Genomic DNA, 25166 nt, shown 5'->3' on the forward strand with positions numbered 1-25166 from the left:
TATCCAAATATCATATTTAAACAGTCCGGAAGTCTTTATTTACTCAAACAGCCGCCATTTTGTTTTTTCCTTTAATATATTTGTTTAAAGAGAATGGTAAAACATACGGAATTGAAACTTTGCACAAACATTTCTGACTACTAGGCAAAGCTACAAAAAAATTATGAAAATTTTCCAAATACATAATAAATGGCGGCCATTTAAAATTTTGTTTTTTAAATAACTCAAAAACCGTTGATTTTATGAAAATTTTACTAGAATAACTTTTTTTAGGTAATTTTATTACAAATCGATTGACACCTTAATTTTTACAATTGAACGTATATCAACTGAGATATGGCAGTTTTAGTGATACGTGACCACTGGAGGTTAGTTGTAGTGCATGCGGAGCCATGCATTGTTGTGGCAGACGTATCACTAAAACTGCCATATCTCAGTTAATATACGTCCAATTGTAGTATATTAATTAAAGTTAAGGTGTCAATCGATTTGTAATAAAATTACCTAAAAAAAGTTATTCTTGTAAAATTTTCATAAAATCAACGGTTTTTGAGTTATTTAAAAAACAAAATTTTAAATGGCCGCCATTTATTATGTATTTGGAAAATTTTCATAATTTTTTTGTAGCTTTGCCTAGTAGTCAGAAATGTTTGTGCAAAGTTTCAATTCCGTATGTTTTACCATTCTCTTTAAACAAATATATTAAAGGAAAAAACAAAATGGCGGCTGTTTGAGTAAATAAAGACTTCTGGACTGTTTAAATATGATATTTGGATATGTTTCTTACCCAGGAATAATACCCTAAAATATCCGACACTAATTCTGAAACACCCTGTATAAACAAACGAAATCGAAGTATAGTATAAATACTGGCTGCAGAAGTGTACATCGTGAATAGGTATGGGCTTGGGCTATTTTATTTATGCCGCACATGGGGTAGGCCTAGAAAGAAGATTAATGGTCTGGTAAATCCAAGTAGCATTGTCTTTACTGTAATTATAGATCAGCGTCTCTCAAATCGTGTGCTCCCACTATCTCCGCGTTCCGCTATCTCCGAACCCAAATCTGTCCCGCCATCTCCGAATTCTTGAGTGACCCTTATAATCCCGTCACTGCCTACGTTGATAGCTGTCATTGCATCCACGGCTGCGAAGCCCCGTGGATGGAAGATTTAATGAAAATTTTACCCGTGGGTTAGGTTAGGTTAGGTCAGGTTAGGTTAGGTTAGGTTAAGTTAGGTTAGGTTAGGTTTGGACGGAAAGTCTTAACGCAGGAAGTAACCGAGGATTATAGGGGTCACTCTGAAATTCGGAGGTAGCGGTACACGGAGATGGCGGGACGCGGAGATAGCGGGAGGTAACCTCTCTCAAATAATGCTGACGGAACTAGAAAAATTTAAGTATAACCACGAACATCTCTTTAAGTGATAGTAGATTTTAATAATTGTTTTGATGTCAAGTTTTAGATCGATGTAGCATGGACTAAGCCCCCAGGTGAAATGCTGCGAGATTGTATCTGGTACTCACGTTTTCGTGTTTGAAGAAGCACAACATCTTGAGCTCGCGGAACACGCGCTTCGACGACACGAGGCTTTGAAAGACGTTGGGGAGTTTCTTGAGCGCGACTCTCCGTCCGTCTCTGGGATCCGTCACCGCCCTGCAACAACACAACATCATGTTATACGTGTACACACCTACAGTATTTACAACTCTACACACGTCTTGTGTACTCTAGTACTGTAATACCTATCCATACAATGCGTGATACATTTACGATAGGTCTTGATTGCAGATAGTAGCACGATTCATCTGTATACCACAGAAAATACAACAGGGTGTCCACAAAAAATTTTTCATTAATTTCCATGACTTTCCATGACTATCCATGACCATTTACCATTGATTTCCATGACTCACAAACTTTACACGCAAATTATAATATAACATACACACACAAATAACTGCCTGGACATGTTATTTTGCAGAAAATACTGAAATATGTAATAACAGATAACAATGGAGTACAATAGGTACAACAATGAACTAAAACAAACCGAAAACTCATAAAATAATACAACTGTAATAAATTGAATTGTCAAACATTTGTGAAAAATCCTGAAAAATGCTACAACAGTCCGGGTTACAGCTGACTAGAGCATTGAATGGTCCCCTCAAATCCATCCATAATTGGAAATTTCCATGACTTTCCATGACTTCTTGCCTATTTCCCTGACTTTCAATGACCAAAATTTTTTTCCATGACTTTCCATGACTATCCCTGACTTTCCAGAATGTGGACACCCTGTACAACATTGTCTGTGGGGGGAACACTAATCCCTAACAAGGTCATTTACCTTTCAGGTATTTATGACTGGATTTCCATTCTCCGAAGCGTATTAATGACCTTAAGTAGTGGAAAATTATCCACCAAGCATTATTTCCATCGTCATCAGGTAAACAAAAACATAACTAGGGCAAACAAGCCAACCAACGAAAAATCTTCCATTACAAATAAGTTTACCCGCCGCGACAGGGACAGGAACCCTGGACTACTGTCACCAACGCACCCAACACGTGGAGAAATGTACTATCGTTACCCAACACTACTCAGCACTCACTTCAACTCACGAGTCAACACACTGCAAATTTACTAAAACTATTAGGTTTATAAATAAACTAGACGATACTGGTTTGTAATGTAACGCAAACTAATGCGACATATCATATCGCATAATGTTTAGGCGCTTATTTTATTTTTCTTGCCGATTTCAATCATTTAAATTACTAGGCCGTAATTAGTTAAACAATAAAAGATTCCACAAATAACAACTACTTTATACTTATTTATTTGTTTAAACAAGTAATATGAGTGAACTGCTTAAACAAGGGACTTTTGGACATTCACTGAGGTCAAAATATAAATTTGGAAAACATGTTTCGTTTAAGCCGACTCAAATCGCACGACGTCGTCTTTGCTTCGAATATGGAACCAACCCTTATCTCGTGCGAGATGAAGACATCCTAAACGGGTTATATCTCCTGTGTAGCCCGCGGCAATACGAGGTCATATTGGCGGGTAAATGACTCCGTGACGTCACGTACACCAGGGGCGACGAATGGCGCGCACACACTCGCACTACAACGATAAACTGAATTGAAGTATTGGATTTACATTCAAATAAATATTGTTTGGGACCTTAGTCAGCAGCTCACGAAATGCACATTTGTATATTTCGAATAACACGAGTATAGGCACTCCAACAATAAACTAAATTACAATAAATAGTAACTGTAAAATAGTTAATACAGAACCTTGATAACAAGACTCTCATGGGGATTATGAAATAAGTCTTGTTATCAAGGTTGTCTTCTTATCGAGGGTTGCAATAACACGTGATTAGGGGTAAATTAAATTCTAAGGGATTTAAAAATGACACTTGTTATCAAGGGTGACTTTGTTATCGAGGTTCCACGTATGATAATGTGCAAAAGATAAGTTTTCAACAATCAGTGAAGATTAGTTTATACTTACAGTATACAGGGTGATTGATATAAGTGTGCCAGCCGTTTTATTCAAAAACTATAAGAGATATCAAAAAAAGTTAAATGGTAAGTGCCTTGGATTTTTTATTTAAAAAATTGTAGTAAAGTCAAAAAATTTATTTTAGCCCCCATTTTTCCAATATGGCCGCCAACTTTGATTTTTCTTACGGAACACCCTGTATTTTATTATGTATTCTGGTAGAAAAGGTAATTTTAAGACGATTTTATTCTTGTGATTTTTTTCATAAACCTTACCGTTTTAAAGATAATAATGGTTAAAGTTTTGAGATTTCTGCATGAGAAAGAGTTTCGATAAAGGCCTAAGCAAGCATGCCAGCTGTTTTGCTCGAAAACCATTCAAAATTTCACAACTTTAACCATTATTATCTTTGAAACGGTTAGGTTTATGAAAAAAATCACAAGAAAAAAACGTCTTAAAATAACTTTTTCTACCAGAATACATCATAAAATACAGGGTGTTCCATTATAGTACGTTGTGTACAGGGTCATATATGGCAAAAAGCTGCACTTTTTGATTGAGATATGGCGCTTTCAGTGGTCATTGCTGATACCAAAAGGGAACTTTTCAGATAGGGAGCCACTTCAAATTCCGTGTAGGACACCAAAATGGCGGCCATTAAAGATGGCCGCCATATGCCCTCGTACTGTTGCACAATATTTGTTGTATCTCAGCTTCTAATGGTCTGATTTCAATAAGTATTTTTTTATATTAACGCTGTTTTGTAGAGGAAACTTTTTTATATTTGACATTTAACTGCATAAAACCTAAGCGTTCTGCAGAATCTTTATAAAAACTAAAAATAAACAATATTTTATGAAAGTTTTGGTCCGTAACATTAAAGTTGTGCTAAGAACTCGTCTTAAAATGATAAAGGGACATGTAAAGCATTAAGTAAATAAAAAAGAGATAGTAGGCTTTAGAAAAATCACATATTTTACTACAGTATGAAGCGGGAATTAAAAGGAGGTAACAAACTATTATGATGAAAAAAAAAAAACAATAAAAATCAAGGAAGAGTCTACACGTAAATTGAGTGCTTCTCTATAATTTCGGATCACGTAGTCATCTTTTTCATCTTACTTATCGATACAAAGTCGACACCCGGAGCAGTTCTTGCAAAGTAGTGTGCATGGAACTAGCCTTCTAACAGGAGCATGTTGTTGGCATTCAGTGGAACTACACTTAATAATTCTATGCAGGCTGCCATAATTGGAGGAAGAGAAGACCAAACAGTCTGACATAATTGGAGGAAGAGAAGACCAAACAGTTGTCCACTCCTCAGCAACCCTGGTCCATATCCCATCCGTCTGGCTCTGGAGCGTTTCCTTCACTGAGCATGCTCGACCCTAAACCTGGCCTGCCCTGATGCTGATTGAAGGCAGTGCTGCCTTAGTGCCTCTCTAGTTGGGGGTAGACTTTGTCAATCACGATTCTTTGAGTAAAGAGAAACTTTCTACCATTAACCAAAAAAATCATCAGCATCTTTGTAGTAAAGCAAGAAGATAAACTTCTCCAGGACTTGTAAAGTCTTGACATAAATTGACTCTTGTGGTAGGGAGATTGCATGAAAGGCTGTTGTAGCTTCAGGAAATGATTTCCACACAGTCCAAGCTGTCATTTTTCCTTTCATTGCAAATTATGAAGTCACATCTGATCCTGTGAATGCATGAAATCCTCTCAATGCAACGGCTTTGTGCTCACCCATACCATAGACAATTTTTTTTGTCTATCCCCATACTCTCAAATATTGCATTAATATTTATACATCTTTGACTCTTCCCAGCACCGAAGAGAACCCACATCTCCTGAAGTCCAGGAGTTTTGAGGATGTGGAAAAAAGATATTGCTAAAACAACCATCAGTATCTGCTGTAAAAATAAAGACATTTTTGCTCCATGTTCGACATTGTCTTTGGCGTGGTGGAAAGTCCTGCCGTCAGCTTCTTCCTGTTGCTTGCATTTGACTCCATCAATTAAAGATTTATCAGGCCGAGCCACACGAATAATGTCATCGATCTCAGTGATGATATGTGTCCTTTGAAAATTGGAAAGTGCATGTTCTCCAAGTAACTTGAAGATTTCTGTTTTATTTTGATCGTAGCGGAGGAAATCGCTCCAATTGATTGGTAGCATATTTCCTTATGTCACTTGCTGACGAATACCAACGCCTCTCTTATTTCGAACACCTTTCTTGGGACAGGCTTTTGAGTAAGTATGCCATGAAATATGTATTCTATTTACATGGAACCTCTCAGCATAATTGACAATTATGTTTTTGAATTCCGAACTGCAGTATTCTCCAAAGGTGCGTGATGTTTTTGGTGGAATAGCATGTACTAGTGCTGCTCCATCGAAAATAAATGTATCCCCAAATCCTTCAAATTGTGGTTGGTCAACGGTTTCTTCAAGGATTTTCAATAGCTGAGATTTTTTACATGATCTAAGAACGTCATTTGAAGAAAGCGATGATGGTGCACTGGTATTTTTCGTGTTGAAAAAGGTTTTCCAAATCCAACCTTCTGTTATGGCTTACAATAAAAGCCCTAGAAAATAGTTCAACATAATTTTTATGTCAGTAATATTGGGGTGAGAACTGTTTTTGGTTCAAAATTGGTCCAATTTTTTTAATAGGAGCAAATACACTTACATTTGTCAGTTGACTATTAGAGACACGAAAAAAGCGAAACGCCACAATAATACAGAATGAAACAAATGGTATGAAATAGAAACACCCCCCTGCAGAAAACCTGCAGAATAAGCGAATTTCAACTTGTCTGATTACATTTTCACTCAAATTTTCCATAAATAAGACATATTTATTCCCAATTTAAAAATAACATTAGTTTTAACGAGTGCTTAGGTTTGCTGCTACGGGGAAGGTTAATAGTGTTTTTTGACCAAACGTTAGTAGCATAGGATTAAATAAATAAATTTTACCAATTTAATCAGCATAAACAAGTAAACTACAACAGTGTAAATTTACTCCATAAGAATAACATGGGATTTTTTTTTAAATTTACGCTTGTTTTTAATTTTCTCTGTAACCGTTAGGCATACAATAGTGCTTCAGTATACTCAATTATTTCTTTTTTTAAGCTCTACAAAATAATGGTTTGGAAAGAAATTGCAAAATTTTATGTGTTTAGGTTCGACAATGGTAAAAACCGATTTTTACCCCATAAAACCCCCATAATTCGCCGGTCTTATGGTCCGGTCATGCTGGTTCGAAAACTTGTTTAGAATAAATGTAGGTATACGTGTTTATACCAAATTTCATAAAAATCTGATTATTTTTAGGACAACTATAATGTTACTGACTAAAACTTTCATAAAATATTATTCTTTTAGTTTTTATAAAGATTCTGCAGAACGATTAGGTTTTACAGTTAAATGTCAAATATAAAAAAGTTTCCTCTAACAGCTTTAATATAAAAAAATAATTATTGAAATCAGACCATTAGAAGCTGAGATACAACAAATATTGTGCAACAGTACGAGGGCATATGGCGGCCATCTTTAATGGCCGCCATTTTGGTGTCCTACACGGAATTTGAAGTGGCTCCCTATCTGAAAAGTTCCCTTTTGGTATCAGCTATGACCACTGAAAGTGCCATATCTCAATCAAAAAGTGCAGCTTTTTTTTGTGTACACACCGTACTATTAGAAAAATCAAAGTTGGCGGCCATATTGGAAAAATGGCGGCTAAAATATTTGTTTTGACTTGACTATAATTTTTTAAATAAAAAATCCAAGGCACTTACCATTTAATTTTTTTGATATCTCTTATAGTTTTCGAATAAAACCGCTGGCACACTTATATCAATCACCCTGTATAACATAGATAGAAGGCCCAGTATTAAGAAAGAACGTGTGATGGAATAATATAAAATAGTATAGAATTAAATCATGTCTACGATATTGTTCCACATAACTTCTGTGGCTGCGACTCAAATCCCTAATCCCGCATCAGAGTTGATTTAACCATTCCAAGCTTCTGTCGCTGTTTCTTTCGTAGCTTCATTTATATCGATATCTTTATCACAGTTCCTCCGTACCGACCGTTTTATCCAATTTAACAAATTAAAGGATTTCAATCTATAATATTAAAACGAAAGAGGGTTTTTTTATTTCACGATTCTGAATCAACCACTCGACGGATTTTCATGATTTTTGTGTTGAAAGAAAGATAATTTTGAGAACTAGGGAATGTCGAAGCCATAATTTTAGTTTAGGGTCCCAGTTATTTAGAAATTAAGTTTTAATTTTTGAAAAGTCTAGCAGCCGACGCTAAGATTCTAAACTAGCTTTTGGTGTGATAATAATTTGTTTAACATAACAGCTGTAAACATTCAGAGTTTGTAACACAAATTCAGCATTTGGATAAAATTAAAAGACATACTAAGGGTTGACTTATTTATACTATGTGTAATGCTAATCATTGATACGTTCAATCCTTCGATAAGAATATGACGGATTATTTAAATATACAAAGGTAAAATACTAGGATGTTCAAAGGATTTTTTAAATAAATCTTTGTAATCTTCGGTTTGTTTTAGTGCAATATAATTTTCTTTTAACTAACAGCTGGTTAAATATAAAAATGCTCTATAAAACCATATAGAACTGTGATGAGGTTATTTTATTTACTCTTATTTTGTAATTGATTATAGGAAATATGTAAGATTAGTAGACCACCGAGATAAGTAACACCATCGATGTATACAAGTCGAGGCTCTGTACACGAGTTTTAAAAAAGGATATGCAAATTATTTTACTGCTCAACTTTTTTTTTGACTCAGCTGTTTACAAAACAAACTATATGTTGTTGTTTTTACTTTTCTTTGTTTACACTTATTTATTTAGCTAGCAATTGATGCAGTAAAATTGATATAAAGGATATGTGTAGACTATTCGTTTAATGATGTAAGGACACCAACGTTATGTGTAGTGTGAATTTTATTGGACGTTTTCGTTTTACTTTAGGGAGTTCCTATTCAGATCTACTGGAAATTGTGTATAGTATGAGTAATAATTGTATTGTGGTGATATTGATTACGGAAGAAGCAGGTATGTGATGGAATTGGAAGGGGATATCGTTGACTAGGCCTATACAGTTCTCAACTGATAATTACTCTTTCTACTGTAGGCTGCAATAAAATTTGTCATTAAACGTGTAAGCTAGCTGTTCTGAATTATACCATAGATAAAAGGAGTATAGACACAGTTTTAACTGACTACTCCCGTACGTAGGACGGGCTAACACCTCGTTGATTCTAAAAAACCAATAACGCCCTAAATATCAGACCAATATAAGTAAAAAGGATCTATACACAAATTTAAGGGAAAAGAGCATTTTAGAATACGAATTCAAGGAAAACGTTAACCACAACAAAACGTAGAGGGTGTCAAACCTGTGAACTGGGGACATACGTCGGCGGTGTCTTTGTGTTCCTTACAATGGTCACACTCTCCCGGCAAACAGCTCTTCTTTGTTCTTATAAAATAATAAATATAGAGGTTGGATGAAAAGAAAATGTTATTACTGTACTTACACAGAGAAGTTGCTTTAAACTCACGAGCTATGCAAAAATAACCCATTTGGGACTGAGGGTGACAAACGTTTATCATTGGCATTACATACTTAATCATTCATTATCTAACACACAAAACCGCGAATAATTTCTCATGATGAAGTTTCAAGCAAAATACTAGACCTATTGCCGCTCTATAAATAAAATGAAATCACTTAAATAATCGCCGTATTTGAAAAATATCACGCAATTTCAACTGAAAATTCTAATGGAAAATCCGTCCTCTGTTGAATCAATTTGAAAAACTCAAGGTTTCACATATTAAAATATCAATTATACCAGTACATATTTTCTGCATTATCCTAAAATAATTATTTTAAAGGAAAGAATACCGAGAATATCGTTAAGCTAATGCAACTCCACTCACAAAAAGTAACATCTAATAACGTAGGTGTTGCGAAATTCATGAGAAAATATTCGCCCAACTGTATGTCCGAATGTTCCAGGTGTAATGACATACAGTGGAAATTAAATCTTAAATAGTTAAGAGATTATAACATTCACTTTAACAATAAAAATACAGTGTGTATTCCTAAAACTCGAGGTAACACGTAGTGTAATAATGCAGCCCATGGCGTGGAGGGACTAGGGAGCCGACGACCAGGAAGTGCTATAAATATGATAAACGTGCGCGTGTCGCAGCAAACGTGCAGCAGATAACGTGGAAACGCCGCGCACGCGTGATACACTCCACTGACGGCACGAGGAGAGCAGTACAACAGATGAGATACAATATAGTAACAGTGTAAAACTGTGCATTGCCTGAATTGTCATTATTTGACACAATACACAAACAGAGTAGATCCAGGGGGGGGACGGGGGATAGAGAATACGTGAGAGTATGGCTGTGCTGACGTACACACGCGCGGTCTTATCACTGTTATCACCGCACGCCTGGACGGCACGGCTGATTTATCTCGAGTCACTTTCGTGTAAACTTCGTAATATTAGTTTTTGGCGTTTAATTTACGCAAAGTCCCTCTTTAAACCAACTCAAAACTGTTAAACTGCGCGGCATATTACAAAGTTCCCTCCAACATTAATGGTCAACTAGTTAAAAAAAAAACTACAGTGACTTAAATTTCCAGTACCACTTGGAATAAGATTTACCTCAGAGCGACTAGATGCGTCTTTATGTATCTTGCTTGATATCCGAATTATTAAACGATTTAACGTAAAAAAATAACATTTAGACCATTTTGGTGGCAGATAGTAGCACTGTAGTAACGCTTGTATAATCGAGGGTCCTCACATTGCACACTTGTACAGTACTTTGACATATTTACGTACTAAAAAATCAAACTTCACTGTTCTGTAAGATTCACCTAGTATGATTTCATCGTATATGTGTTTTGACACTTTTCACAGCGAAGTTTGGTCCTATTTCGCGACGGGATAGAGGCGCGTTGAGGTGCGTTGTCTGCATAACGTGGTTGGTAATTGTGGTGACGTCAGCTCCCATACCACGTGGACGTCTCAGTTAACGCTGACATCTACAGTCTCTGGTTTCAGCTACCTACTGCACTTGTGTTACGCAGTTTGCTAAACACTACAAGAGATACATCAATAATATTATTGATGTCCTTATGGCGCAATCAAAATCATAAGTAAAACTATAAGTTAGGCCTGATGGGAATCAATAAGACTAGCTGTTACCCACGGGCTTCATCCCGTTTGACTTCATAAGTACTGTATTAATAAAACTATTTAAGTTGAAAGGTGCAAAACAGAATACGGCAATACAAACAAATAATCACACCTGGTTTTAAAAAGGTAATAAATTGAAAGAATAACAAACAAATAAGTACAGCTGAGTAACAATAAATAAGTAACATTAGGCATATGAAAAGTTCTCTTTAGAAAGGAAATCACGATCTTAAAGGGAAATTTATGAAATAATAAATAGTTTTGCGCAAGGTTTCTCGTCATGACGAACATTTTAAGTATATGGTTTATGGAGGTGTGACTCGTGGTTTTCTCAAAAGTTCATGGGTACTTTGGGATTTATATATGGATTTTACAAAGCAAACAAATCGATTTTTTAATAACGACATCTTTCTTGGAGAATCATTAAATTTAACCTAACATAAACATATTTTAATTTTACCAGGGTAAGCTAACGACATCGACTACAGTCAATGGTGACGTATTTGGTTGTCTAGTAGCCTATTTAGGCATATTAACCTACTTAACATATTATGTGTTTACTAGCTGATGGATATTCGAACTCGTATTACAGGTGTTAAAACATCCACTCTGATCCCTAAACTGGTTCGATTCTTCACCTACCTGGTTAAACATGTGTACAAGTAACAAAGTACATAAATTGTAATCCAACAATAAGGCAAGTTTGAAGCCTTTGTCTTACATCTAGTCGTCTGAAATTATAAATAATATTACTTTACTTTACAATGATTTTAAACTCGTTTGGACACGTTTAAAATCGACAGGAATTTAAAAACTATGCCCAAGGGTCGGGGAGGGGGTGAGGGGTGAGGGATTGATTCTGGTTGTAAATCAGTGGAGTTGTAGCTCGCAATTCACGGCCACTTGTAACTGTGCCAAGGAAACTTTCAAGTCAATAAAACAATGTCCTCGGGTACACTTGCCTTAGCTCCGGTATTGATGAAGACGAGGACTGTCGACTAGTGACAGCGATCCTAGTGTCGACGACGCGGCTCCCAAAGTGCATTTATAATCAGTAGATGTATTATGTAAAATCGTTAATTATCACCCTTGTATAACGTGTTAGCTTCATGTTTGAGGGTTATATTCTAAAGAGTTTTTAACATCTAGAAGTAAATTCTTTTTAATTATGTAGTTTGATCTGAAAGATGGACAAGATATTGCACAATATAACAATATTGTTACAGTCGGTAAATACTGTTTATAGGAAACCTTGAGACAAAAGTAAGATGTAATAGTTTTACATTGTAGTGCTGGTCTAGGCCCTACATTGTCTCTACAAGTAGTCGATGTACAATACTGAGACAATGTAGGCCCATTGTATAATATACTATAGTTTACAGTTGACCAATTTTGGGATTGGCGCCAATTGGCTAGTTCATATTATGGCCACGAAGGGCCACTTAACTAAAGTATTACATAGGGCCTACATGTGTGAAGTGTGCATTACAAACAAAGTAGATAGATGCAAAATGTATGCACAGTTTTTGTTATTGATTTAGGAATGATAATTTTATGCTGAAAAGTAGAATATTTCCCTAAGAACCTTTTATAGAATCAATATTGTCATTATAGTGTATTGAGTTTATTCATATTTTATCTTGTGTTAATTTCGCAGCGGCCTAATTACCGCTATGGGATTGAATTATGTTAATTTCCTGTATATATTAAAATTCTTCGATGAAACTAGGTTAACGCGACCCGTAGCTTCAACCTGAGTCACGTGACTAGGTTCAGTAATTACATCCATAACGCCTGAGTATACTGTGTAAACCGTATCTGGGTCGTCAACAACACAGAACAACATATGCCTGGGTAACATATCTTACTACTGTAACAATGATTTCATGATACATGGGTAGAGGAATAGTAATAGTAGGTGTCACGCTGTCCTTCACTCGCGCAGCTGTCATCGCTAAAGACAGTGTCGCAATCTACATTTTCCTTTCCAGATTCCATTTGATACGATACTGATCCTATTTCCAAGTTTGCACGCATTCGCAAGGGAATTTGTGGACAAATCTCTGTTCGGTTAATGCAATCTGTTTACTATTTATGCGGTTATTTAAATTCCATTGTGTTGATCAACTTGTGTTGTCTTTTACGTTCTAGAGTCCACTGTCCAGTACAGTAGGCTACAATCTGTTCAGTGTAGTTCAGTTGAGCCCAATCCCCACGTCACGGCGTATTGATTACCTGCCATTGAGCCATTCATTAACCGCACTAATTATTGCACGACAATCTGCAATATGTGTAATGTCCAGTTAATAATGCACTTAAATAGCACTCACTGACTCACTGACTCAAGTAATGTTGTAATTGAGGACTGATTAAATATTTATGGGAGAAACCTTTGTCAAATAATAAGCAAACAAATAGAGCATCTGTTTCATAGGCAAAAGTAGAATATGAGCTGAGGAAATTATGTTGACAAGCATTGTTTGTCTAATACAATTAGTACATTCCTTTTCATATTAAAGCATACTATAAACTAAAACTCAAGCATCAACTTACCTCTACTCGCCATCAAGTAAGTATTATAGGTAGTATTTAAGTTACATTTGGTAATTATTCTAAAAACACTACTTTGTAAGGTCGTTTGCAGAAGATCTACGCGCATCCATGAGACGAAACGCAGTGATTGTCACTAAGTTTTATTTTTTATGGCAATATAACAGTGATGAGACAATTTTTTTTAATAAACTTTAATCTATCTTACTACTTTATTTAAGTTAATTTTTGTCCATGTACAAATGAAAGGTAATTTTATTTCATAGTAAATAAAAGATTAACGACTTGATATCCATACCTTTACTATTCAAGCCAAGTGTATCTGTTGTTACTCTTCGCCATTTTTAGGTTATGTTATGCCAAAGTTGTACTGTAAATGTTCAAAGGTATTGTTTTTGTCGTTTTTTACAACAACGTTGTCTCTGAGGATCAACAGTTCAAATAACAAATGCTTCAAAGAAAACACCTTTTACAAAGAAGCAAATCATGTTTGTTCCATGGCCAGTACAACTATCGCAGACGACCAGCACTGTTGAATCTAAGTCTACTCTACATTCATGGTGTAGCAGCTAGCTCCATACAGTACTGTATTGCTCATGATTACGTCCACTAATTAATGCATACCTTGATGTATGCTGATTGTTATAGATACATTACATATACAGTACACATATCGCGATATTGCTATGCTGTCTGCGAGAGTGTGTGATGAAGCTGAACCTGAACCTAAAACGGTTAATTTGCAACCAAAAATTATGCACTGAAGAAAGTCGTTTTTACAGTGTCCGACATGTGTTAAATATAAGCTAACCCAGAAAAATGTTTAAGTGATATAAAAAATATGACTATTGAAATGTCAAATATGAACATTTCACTGGAGAACTAAATAAATAATGTATACCTTAACAGGAAAGAAAACTTAACTTATACATAATCCTCAGCCATGGTTAAGTGCGTTCTGGTAGCCTGCCATACAAATTAATGAAAGCCACTTTTAGAAGTAAGGGGTTTATTTAAGTGCTGGTAAAAATGTTGACCATACATTTTTGATCAGATAAGAACATTTCCCTGGATGGCTAAATACTAAAATCTTGAAAACTCAAAGAAGTTCGGGTTAAACTCATAAAAACCATTGTTATGTCGTTCTAAGGTGCGTTCTGGTAGCGCTGTCAGTTCTAAGCACCCATCTCTAGTAGTTAATTTGTTATGTGTAAACGCCTCCCTCGCATTTTACACATATTGGTAGTGCGAGTCAAGTTTGAGCGATTTGGGATAAGCTACTTCACTAGAGATGTAGCCTAACTTGATTGTTATCTAGAGTACGACAATGTCAGTTTGTCGTGATCTCGAGACGCATACCGGCGCAGTAAGCGAGAACCGTAGAGTTGGCATATACAGTAGTCCGACCAAAAGGTGTTTTAGTTATGACAAGAATCGACTCCCAGAATTCGTCAGAACATCTCTACGCTTGAACAATGATACGCCGGGTTTTTTTGTGCGTTTACATTTGATTTCCAGCTGTCAAATTTTTTTCACCAATTTACAAAAATCATAATTAAGTACCAGTACTGACATGGTGTCCCAGTTACAGTATAGTCAAACTCCTCACCGTTATTCCCTCGAACACCACCTACTACAGTATCGAGAGCGGATCTCCTGTAAGTGCAAAAGCAGGTTCGCATTCTGGAATTACCTCCAGGCTTTAACACCCGCGCGTAAAACATAATTCAACATAAAACAGCGCGAGTTGCGCAAAACACAGTATTGTAGAGCGCGGCAGTCAGCGCGGCATCGATCCTGCTAACCAACTCGGCGAGATTTCATTTGAAAGCGCCTTCTCAAATTGGATTCACAGTGACTGTCGCTATGCCTTTACTTATCTTGGTTGACATCTTGATCTTACTGTCAAAATTAAATGGGAATATAACATATGATATACTTTCTATGCTGTATACACACAAAAATGTACAATCATAAACCTAGCAAGACATTTTAATTCATAATTAATTAGACACCTAACAAGTTTAAAACTAAACTGTATTCACAACCATCCAAAGATCCAGAGAAACAGTCAAAATTGTATGGAAAATTGTATGCTTCCTTCTATCCTTCCTAACGTTGTATGCCGACTGAAGCTGGGTCGACGACATTGTTTTGGACAGTAACTTCTATATCCAATAGTCAATGGTAATACGTAGGCTTTCCATTAAACTTATAATACTATAATACTACTTGGGCTGTTGTATTAAATACGAATCAACACTCAGTCGTATATAATGACAGATAAAATATTTCAAATGGATAACAGATTTTCTAGTAGGGTCTAGTTGCCGCTTCTCCTTTGCTCAGACCATCTATCAGCACAAGTAAGACAAATTGTTCTCCCAGCCCGCGCCTTGGTTATACTTCCATCCATGATGTATAATAATGAAATCCCTTGGCAAAGGAAAAGCTAAAAATAGTAATTGAAGATATATGTCAATGATTTGATGATTAGTTTTGAATTAATTTTTATCTAGAAGTACAATAGAGACACTTTTAATAGTGTTGCATAATATTTGCAATTGTAAACATAACAGAGCGAAACTTTTTGTTGAAACGTACGCTGTTATTTACCAAGTGGGTTCAACACCTTGCTGGATTTCCACTAAAATATTCCCTTAACATTGTCTGATATATTTCCTATTTAAATAACATAGATTTTAATAAGTACTTTAGTAATTAACTAAATAACTATGATTCCACTTCATTCACGGAACATTTCTTGGGTCTTTAGGTCTTAAAACTCACATCTGTGGCCTCGTCATTTACGTATTACTGCAGATTAAAGAGGGCAGACATACAAAATGCTGTACGTATTTTCAATATCTTCACAAAGTTTAAAAGAGAAAGCTTATTTTTGGTGTGTTTGTCTGTGTAATTTCATTACATGCAATAAATTGCAAATAAAATGTAAATAGTCGATCTTAGAACAAAAGTTTAAGTATAACGAGAACAGAAGTAAATTTAACCACAATACTGTACGACTGTACGTAGAATGTCTATATAATGACAGAGCAGTGCAGCAGTGCATGCAGTGGGCATGTGCTCTTGTTGTATAATACCATTGACTATTGGATACTCAAGTCTTCTACGTGTATGTGTATGGTTTCGGTTACATCAGTGCATCAGGGTACAATCCTGTTCTTAGCCGCTAGTTGTGTTGACTGATAGCTCAGCAGCACCAGCTTATGATTTAGCCCGACTCAAGCGGTCAACGCTATTGTATTCCTGTATGTACATCCAAGTTTGAGATCTCGTTTGAGGTGCTCAGCAGTAGGTAGGCACTCACCTATACAGTAGTTAAGCTAAACATACATCGTAGCAAGACGGGGCTATGACACGTTGCAACTGTCAGTTATCTACAGTACTAGACATACTGTAGGCCTACAGCACTTTCACAGTTGACCAGTGTCTGGTGTAGTGGCGTGAGATATGCGGCTTTTAACATAACTGTATCTCTGTCCTGGTTGAGATAGGCCTAACTATGGCAGTGACATTATCTATATACAGTACACACAACCGCCATATAGATAAGTGCGGTATGTATTGTACAGCACAACATGTAACAAAGCACTACAGTACTCTCGATATCATCTTTCAACGTCGACACAATGTCTACATACATATTGCACAATATAATCTATGTATTTCGTTGGTATTAAACCAGTGTTTTTAGTATAACATGAGTTTTGTTATCTCCAGGCGTTTTTTTTCATTTTTTTGAAATTTTGATTTTTAATGGGGATTTTCCCATAAAAACCCATAAAAAACCGGAAAAATCGGATTTTCTAAAAAATGGCCCGAACGATTTTGATAAAAATTTAGTATGTTGTAGCCATTTAAATTCTGAATAAAATGGTACAAATCCCATATCTGTAAAAATTACGGTTCAAAAGTTATGGTCAAATATGTTATTTTCCCATAAAAACCCCATAAAATAACGAAAAATAGGATTTTAGGAAAAAATACGGTTTTGATTTAACATAGTATGTTATAGTCCTTACAATTTTGATAGTTTTTTTAATTTTTTCGAAATTTTTATTTTCAATAGGGATTTTTCCATAAAACCCCATAAAAAACGGAAAAATAGGATTTTCCCGAAAATGGCCCGAACGATTTTGATAAAAATTTAGTATGTCATACTCCTTTATATTCTGAACAAAATGGTACGAATCCCATTTCTGTAAAAATTACGGTTTAAAAGTTATTGTAAATTATGTCATTTTCCCATAAAACCCCCATTAAATAACAGAAAAATCGGATTTTCCCAAAAAAGGCCCGAACGATTTTGATAAAAATTTAACATGTTATATTCCTTTAAGTTCTGAACAAGATTGTACAAATCCCATTTCTGTATATTTACTCTCACCGCTTACACATGATAAAGGTTGTTGACAAACTTATGGGAGAAAGTATGTGTCAGAATGCTGATACCGTTTATTTACTTTGTCGCACACCAGTATTCCAACCAAATAACACACAAAACAGTGTGTTTTTATTATTCACGTAATCCGTGTACGCTTGGAAATAGGCAGGTTAGCAACACTTGAAGATACTACGACTACGATCAGCTGTTGCAGTGTTTTCGTCCAACTAAACTGGATTTAAACTAACCTAAAACGTGTTGTTTAGTTTTTGAAAAATCATTATTTCTATGCTTTTTAATAACTGTAGGAGTAAATATGATGTGTAGCACGAGTACCTCGCCCACTAGTCACACAATGTGTAAGGATTCCCTTTTGAAAGTGTCGTTTTCCACCACACCAGCACCAGGGTGACATTGAGCCAACAACAGTCCAAGGTTGTCTAGCAGTAACAGAGCAGCTAGCTTGATACTGTGACTACCGTGTACCGTCACCGTGACGAGAGTGATTCGTTACTGCATTGTCATTCTCCTACTACAGGCCTACAGCAACGTATACTACAGTATACACAATAAGATATCGTATTGGAATCAAACTGGACGAATTGTTCATCACTACACTACACTTCTCAGAGTATGGCCGCCAGTGTTTCCCTCAAAGTACCGAGTCGTAGGATCAACAGATATTATCGGGGGAGAAATATGATCGAGGGTGGTTCTGGAGGCAGATGGAGGCGAGAGACGATAGACAACATGGCTTCCTCTGTCCGTGGTTCATTGGATAGTCATATTTATGTCAGTTAATGACCCGATTATGTCTGTGACGGAAATATACAAAGATTAGTAAGCGTATATTAGTTCTATTAATCACAATGTGTTTACAAATTAAACTTCTATATATAACAAACTATACAGATAATCAGGAAGCCTGTGGTATTATGTATTTTAAGGGCTTGGTTCTCAATACGAATATATTAATTTAGATCACAACGTGCGTTAAAAAATAAAACATAAAAACAACGCACAAAAGGGAAATACTATTCCCAAAAAATTTTTGACAACAAAATATTCAGCACAAAATCACAGCAGACAACGGATCAGCCGTTTCAGATCATTTTGACAAGCTGCGATATCTTTTTATCTAATAAAATAGAATGTCAATCGACGATAACGCACTGGGTTCAGGACAAAATAAATTAGAACAATGAATACGTAAGATCGTGGCAATTTATATGGATGGAAACTCACAAAGCCATATTTTCTGTCGATAAACATAAATTATTTGCTAGCGAGAAAGATTTGAAAAGTTCATTTATTGTGTTATGTAGTGAATTGTACTATTAGGAAATTCCGCAAAATATTTCAAATTCATAAAGATATCATCACTACAGTACCTTTGAATAAATTGCTGATTAGACGGTGGCACGTTGTAGTCAATTGGTCGCCACAAAGGCCCGCGGCAAATACAGTACCGGTACAGACCACGGTAAACGTTGTACAATCAATATACAAATACCCCCGCCGCAGCAAACCTGCCGACTAAGCAAATTTCCATTTGTCTGAATTGATTTTTTTCAGTTAAATATATTTTAATAACATTAGGTTTAACGAGTACCTAGGTTTGCTGCTACAAGGAAACTAATAAAGTGTGTTTTTGAGTAAAATATTGATAGCTTAGTACAAAATAAATAAATTTGCCAAGTTTGATCAAAATATATCCATAAACAAGCAAACTATAACATTTGACAATATTCTCCATAAGAATAACATGGGAATTTTAAATTTTAAATTTTTTTTATTTTCTCCGTAACTAATAATCGAACAAAAAAACTTTTATATACTAAATTATTTGTTTTTTTAAGCTCTTTAAAAAGGTCTGAAGAGAAATCGGGAAATTTTGTGTTTTGAGGGTCAAAAGTGAGAAAACCCAATTTTTACCCCATAAAACCCCTTGTAAAGCCCCGTTCCCCTGGTCCGATCATGCTGGTTCGCGAACTCATTCAAGTTTATCCCGCTTTACACCTATAAACCAAATTTCATCAAAATCGGACAAAAATTACTCAAGTTATCGCGTTCACGGACGTATATATACATATATAACAATTTGAACGAATGGTGTTTTTGGCCTCTGGGGACATCAAAATGAAAAAGTAAATCGGTCCCGGGTCTAGGTCTTATTGTGCCACCTACGGTAATAGCTACTTCCCTATAGGGAAATTCGCTAATAACTATATTGACTTAATTATGTACTAAGACTTTTTCTTAGAATTCAATACCCCAACCAGAGTTGTTTAAGTTGAGCTTAAAAAGTTTTGTTTGAATCTAATAGGCTAGTTATGGGTATCCTACGAATCGAATCATACTCCTCTACCACCAAAGTCTTTGATGCTAGCTACTAAAAGAGTATACAAGAACTACGGTATTATCTATATTAGCCCAAGCAACAAATGTAGTGAATGCTACAATTCTTTTGAAGCAATCAAAAAGCTCGCTTAAGCTAATAACTACTTGTAATTACCTCTAATTAATTAATAGACACTACTGTATGTATCTAGAAGATATTGATTTCATTTACGGTTTCCTGTGCTTACGGCCACACACTGATGCAGCATTTCACCTGAGACAAGTGCTGCGAGGCAAAATATTTCGCTGGGTACGAGCGCTCCATGTTTTTCAATGGGAAGCCGCACACTGGTCAGGCAAACGTACTGCCTCGCACGCAACGCCTTGAAACATTAGAGCAGCCGTTCGACGAATGGATCCGATACAGCACAATGTTATATGTTTCAGGGAGCATGACGTTCTGCGCATGAACCAAATACCTTCTGAGTGGCTCTCAAAATTCAATTTTCCTTTTGTTGATTAAAATAACTGTTCTCCGACAAATGTATTTTGAAGTTTCATTAAAACTTAACAGTTATATTTTGAATTTCAATTGAACAATATTGTTGTTTAATTTTTCTTGCTACCACTTTGATAGTCATAAAGCCCACGCAAATTAGTGAATGCAGTTCATTATTTATAACCACCACGACATTATATAATATTTTTTTACAATATCACTTAAGGTATTTAAAACCCTTCCAATAAAATAGTATAGCAATTATTCGACAGTAATTATTGTAAAATTCCCCTGGATCTGATTTAATTTCTGAGAGGAGAGCCTTACTATCATCAGATCATCAGATCACTGATCATCAGATTCACCTTACTATCATCAGATTGATTGTGTAAACCCAATGTTTCTTTCTACAGTATTTAGTCCAGCAGTTTGCAAAAAACTGACATACAGCAATAGCTACGTCGACTTACTCGTCATACATGTTAAAACAATATTTTAGGAGAGGACCAGTAAAAATAATATTTATATTACTTTCTACCCCTATACCATAGTATATGGAGAAAGTATTTTTTTCGTCAAAATTTTTGAGTTTGAGTTTTGAGTTGATATATTCGTTTTGGGTCCCCCTGGACCCAAAAAAGTGGTTTTTGAAGTGATGTCTGTGTGTGTGTGTGTTGGTGTGTCTGGATGTGTACAGAGCTAGGGACTACACCTGTGGTCCGATTTCAATGAAATTTGGTATGTAGGTTCTAATCCGTGGTATCTCCAGGCGTTTTTTTCATTTTTTAGAAATTTTGATTTTTTATGGGGATTTTACCATAAAAACCCATAAAAAAACTGGAAAAATCGGATTTTCTAAAAAATGGCCCGAAAGATTTTGATAAAAATTTAGTATGTTGTAGCCCTTTAAAATCTGAACAAAATGGTACAAATCCCATTTCTGTAAAAATTACGGTTCAAAAGTTATGGTAAATTATGTTATTTTCCCATAAAACCCCCATAAAATAACAAAAAATAGGATTTTGGACAAAAATCCAGTTTTGATTTAACAGAGTATGTTATGATCCTTACAATTTTGATAGTTTTTGTCATTTTTTAGAAAATTTTATTTTTAATGGGGATTTTCCCATAAAACCCCCATAAAAAACTGGAAAAATAGGATTTTCTCAAAAATAGCCCGAACGATTTTGATAAAAATTTAGTATGTTATAGTCCTTTATATTCTAAACGAAATGATATAAATCCCATTTCTATAAAAATTACGGTTCAAAAGTTATGGTAAATTATGTTATTTTCCCATAAAAATCTCCATAAAATAACGGAAAATCGGATTTTCCCAAAATTGGCTCGAACGATTTTGATAAAAATTTAGTATGTTATAGTCCTTTAAATTCTGAAGAAAATTGTACAAATCCCATTTCCGTATATTTACTCTCACCGCTTACTCATGAGAAAGGTTGTTGACAATCTTATGGGAGAAAGTATGTGTCAGAATGCTGATACCGTTTATTTTTGCTTGGAACCAAATGCCGAATCATGCTTCAACCTGCCGCACACTGGGGAAGCAAAGAAACAAAACGCTTCAAGCAAATCGTCGTACTCGTACAACATTTTGCTTCAGGTGAAATGCTGGATCAGTGTGCGCCCAGCCTTACGCTATGGTTACAACTTTCAGTTTAAGTAAAGTGACTTGGTGTACTCTAAACCATGTATATTACAATGAGAGACTTGGAGGGAGGGTAGGATCCCATGCCGCGGTCCTAATGACCTTGAACCTGATGTCCGCCCACTGATAATGACAACTGATACGCCAGACCGCCGCCGAGATCTTATCAGCTTCCGGTCCTAACTGCCCCTAAATGTCGCGGTCCCAGAGAGGACTGTGACAAATCGGGCTCATCCCAACTCCGCGCGGTGGTCAATTGCTCTCACCGCCCTGACTGCTGAGGGTTTGTATTTGAAGTTTGAAATTGTTATAAATGTACATAATTTAGAACTGTACGAAACCACAGTAACTTATAAAATAAAGTTAACCAATACAAAAGAGAATACTTATATTTCATTGGAATTTACCTATTATTAACCTAACCTAACCTGTCACATGAATAAAGTTGCTGTGAACAAATAAATAAGTGTACCTAACATTTCTTTTGAGACACAAGGTATATATTGAATATTTTGTATTAAACATATCATATCTCATCCAAGAGCACAACAAGTACAAGTTAAATAATGGTTATCGTAGGGATTATATGTGACCACCGCGTGGAGTTGGACTATGCACTAGAAGTGGCCACCGCGCGGAGTTGGACTATCCCCGACCAATCAGCCGCGTTCACAATAGTGGGGCCTTGGTTCAGACCGACACAATCTGTCGCATCTTAAATACTATTTTGCAACAATGCTGTTACAGTACAAATGTACGAAAGGGGACATACAAATACTGCTGCAACAAAACTTAGTCAAGAAGTAAAAATCTATGAGTGAATGCAAACATGTAAAAAAATACAATACTTTTATGTTTGTTTTATGTAAATTATCAGTAAGTAAAATACATTATAGAATGAGATATTATGTTTGTTATTATTATTTATTTCTTTCTATGTAAAAGGAATGATGGTAAGCCTGTTAAAGCAAGTCAAATTGTAACGGTCAAATGCTGTCGACGTAGGTACAGAAATAATTTAAACTCATCTACGAAGACACCAGCAACTCAATACACTATTTTGCATTAGGAGGGGCAAAGACATCGACATCGAGGGCGAGGAAGTCAAGAGAGGAATATTTAATAGCACGCCGACAGACAAAGCATATTTAATTATACTGTATAGTCGGGCACAATGGAAGTCAAGTCTCAATGCGGGCCTGTTACAAGACTTGTCTCCAGGGCGAGGAACAAAATAAAATCTCATTATGACATGTTTTATATATTGCCTTTAAAAAATGTAAAACATTAAAATTTATAACACATTTGTAACCACTTCATTAACAAGCTACGGTGTGTCAAATTTGCATAGCACTAAGCTAAATAAAAGGGAAACTTAGTATATTGGCAATGGCCATAGTGTTGGTATTAAAACAGGAATACCTATTTTTAGTTGTAAACGCTGTTTCCACCAGTAATATATATATTTATTAATAGGGTAAATGGAATAAAATAATATAGTTAAGCTATATACGTAGAAAGATTAGATCTAAATGACAGCATTAAAACATACGTTAATGTAATAAGCACTGATTTTAATTCAGTTTATACAAACTAGGCTCGATCAATTAAATTCACGAGTTAGCATTTCGATCGCCGCATTAAAAGGCACAATAGTACTGTACACCAAACATGAACACAATAAAGGTTTTTTTTACACACATAGATAAAAGAAGCAATTTAGAAAATGTCTCCTTTGAAATTTAACATGAGCTCTGTTGCTCTGTTGATGTTCAACAGGTTATGTATTGTCGCGATTTTACAAAACGTTGAATGGTCGCAGAGAAAGGACCCAGCTTTAGAAAATGTCTAAAGCATGAGAGCAGTGAAAAGGAAATTCTCTTTCTCGTTGATGCACCCTCGTCAGTGTGGGCTGGCAGCAGAAGTGACCTTGGTTGCCAGGACAGGTCCAGGTATATCCCGCAGGTGTTCCGACACCACCACCACCTGTCCAGGGTACTGTGCGGTCCTGAAACTAGTGGCGAAAAATCTCGCGCCACAAACTCATTTCTTCCTCTAAACAGTTTTCCACCAAGGAGGAGGTCGACTAAGCAGCTGCTATGCACGCTAAATAACAACGACGCTGTGTAGATGTACAAAAGATCACCATCCAAATGTCCGGATCTCAGTCCGTGAGCTTCAGAAAATGTAGAACTAATTATTGTAGAACGTTCGTCCATTTTTTATGTTCACGAACAGTCTTCAGCGGATATGTTCGGTTGGTGGAGACGGGGCTTATAAGAGGTCGAATATATTAACACAGTTTGTGTTAATAAATAAACACGTGTAAACCTAAGATTATTCGAACGAGTTCACGACCAAAATGATTGTACAGTGGAAACTGGGTATTAAATGTTGCATATAATAACTATTGGACTATGTTTATTATATTTAGTACTCTTTGACTTCCTTATGAGAATTCAAATGTTTTTGTTTTACATATGGTTTTCTGTTGTTCATTAATTATTCTGTAAATAAGTTTGACCAATTTAGTACATCATAAAAGTTTCTTCCAGTAAAGTATTCTTTTCATTTCATTCTATTTAACTTGTAACAATAGTATTTTATAACAGGTTATGGGCCCAGACACCCTTATATTGTGTGTTACAGGTTTTAAATAGAATAACTTATTGCTTGAGATAAAATCTTTAGTATGGAATTTGTTATGCAGAAAATGGAATTGCTGCATGGAAAGGACAACTGGGATGATTGGAAATATCTCATGCAAATTAGGCTTAAAGGAATCCCAGATGCATACGAAGCCATTTCTGGTAAAATGGAATTGCCAGAGAAACCTAAAGATGAAACACAAGCTGCAGAAATGAAAGAATACAAAATGAAGATGGATAAGTATAACAAAACA

At 35.6% G+C, this 25166-nt stretch overlaps 1 protein-coding gene across 1 annotated transcript in view; it reads right to left on the reverse strand.

Annotated features, from left to right (window-relative positions):
• The window catches only part of LOC128996546 (serine/threonine-protein kinase NLK-like), a 144857-nt gene that overhangs the window by 59741 nt on the left and 59950 nt on the right, over positions 1–25166 (reverse strand). The window contains exon 2 of the mRNA XM_054421970.1: positions 1527–1656. Coding sequence (XP_054277945.1) covers positions 1527–1656 — 130 coding nt within the window. The remainder of the gene's footprint in view (positions 1–1526; positions 1657–25166) is intronic.

The sequence above is a fragment of the Macrosteles quadrilineatus genome, unplaced genomic scaffold, assembly GCF_028750875.1.
Source record: "Macrosteles quadrilineatus isolate MER2022 unplaced genomic scaffold, UCM_ALF_1.0 Scaffold_1__1_contigs__length_201487025, whole genome shotgun sequence".
Taxonomy (NCBI): Eukaryota; Metazoa; Arthropoda; class Insecta; order Hemiptera; family Cicadellidae; genus Macrosteles; species Macrosteles quadrilineatus.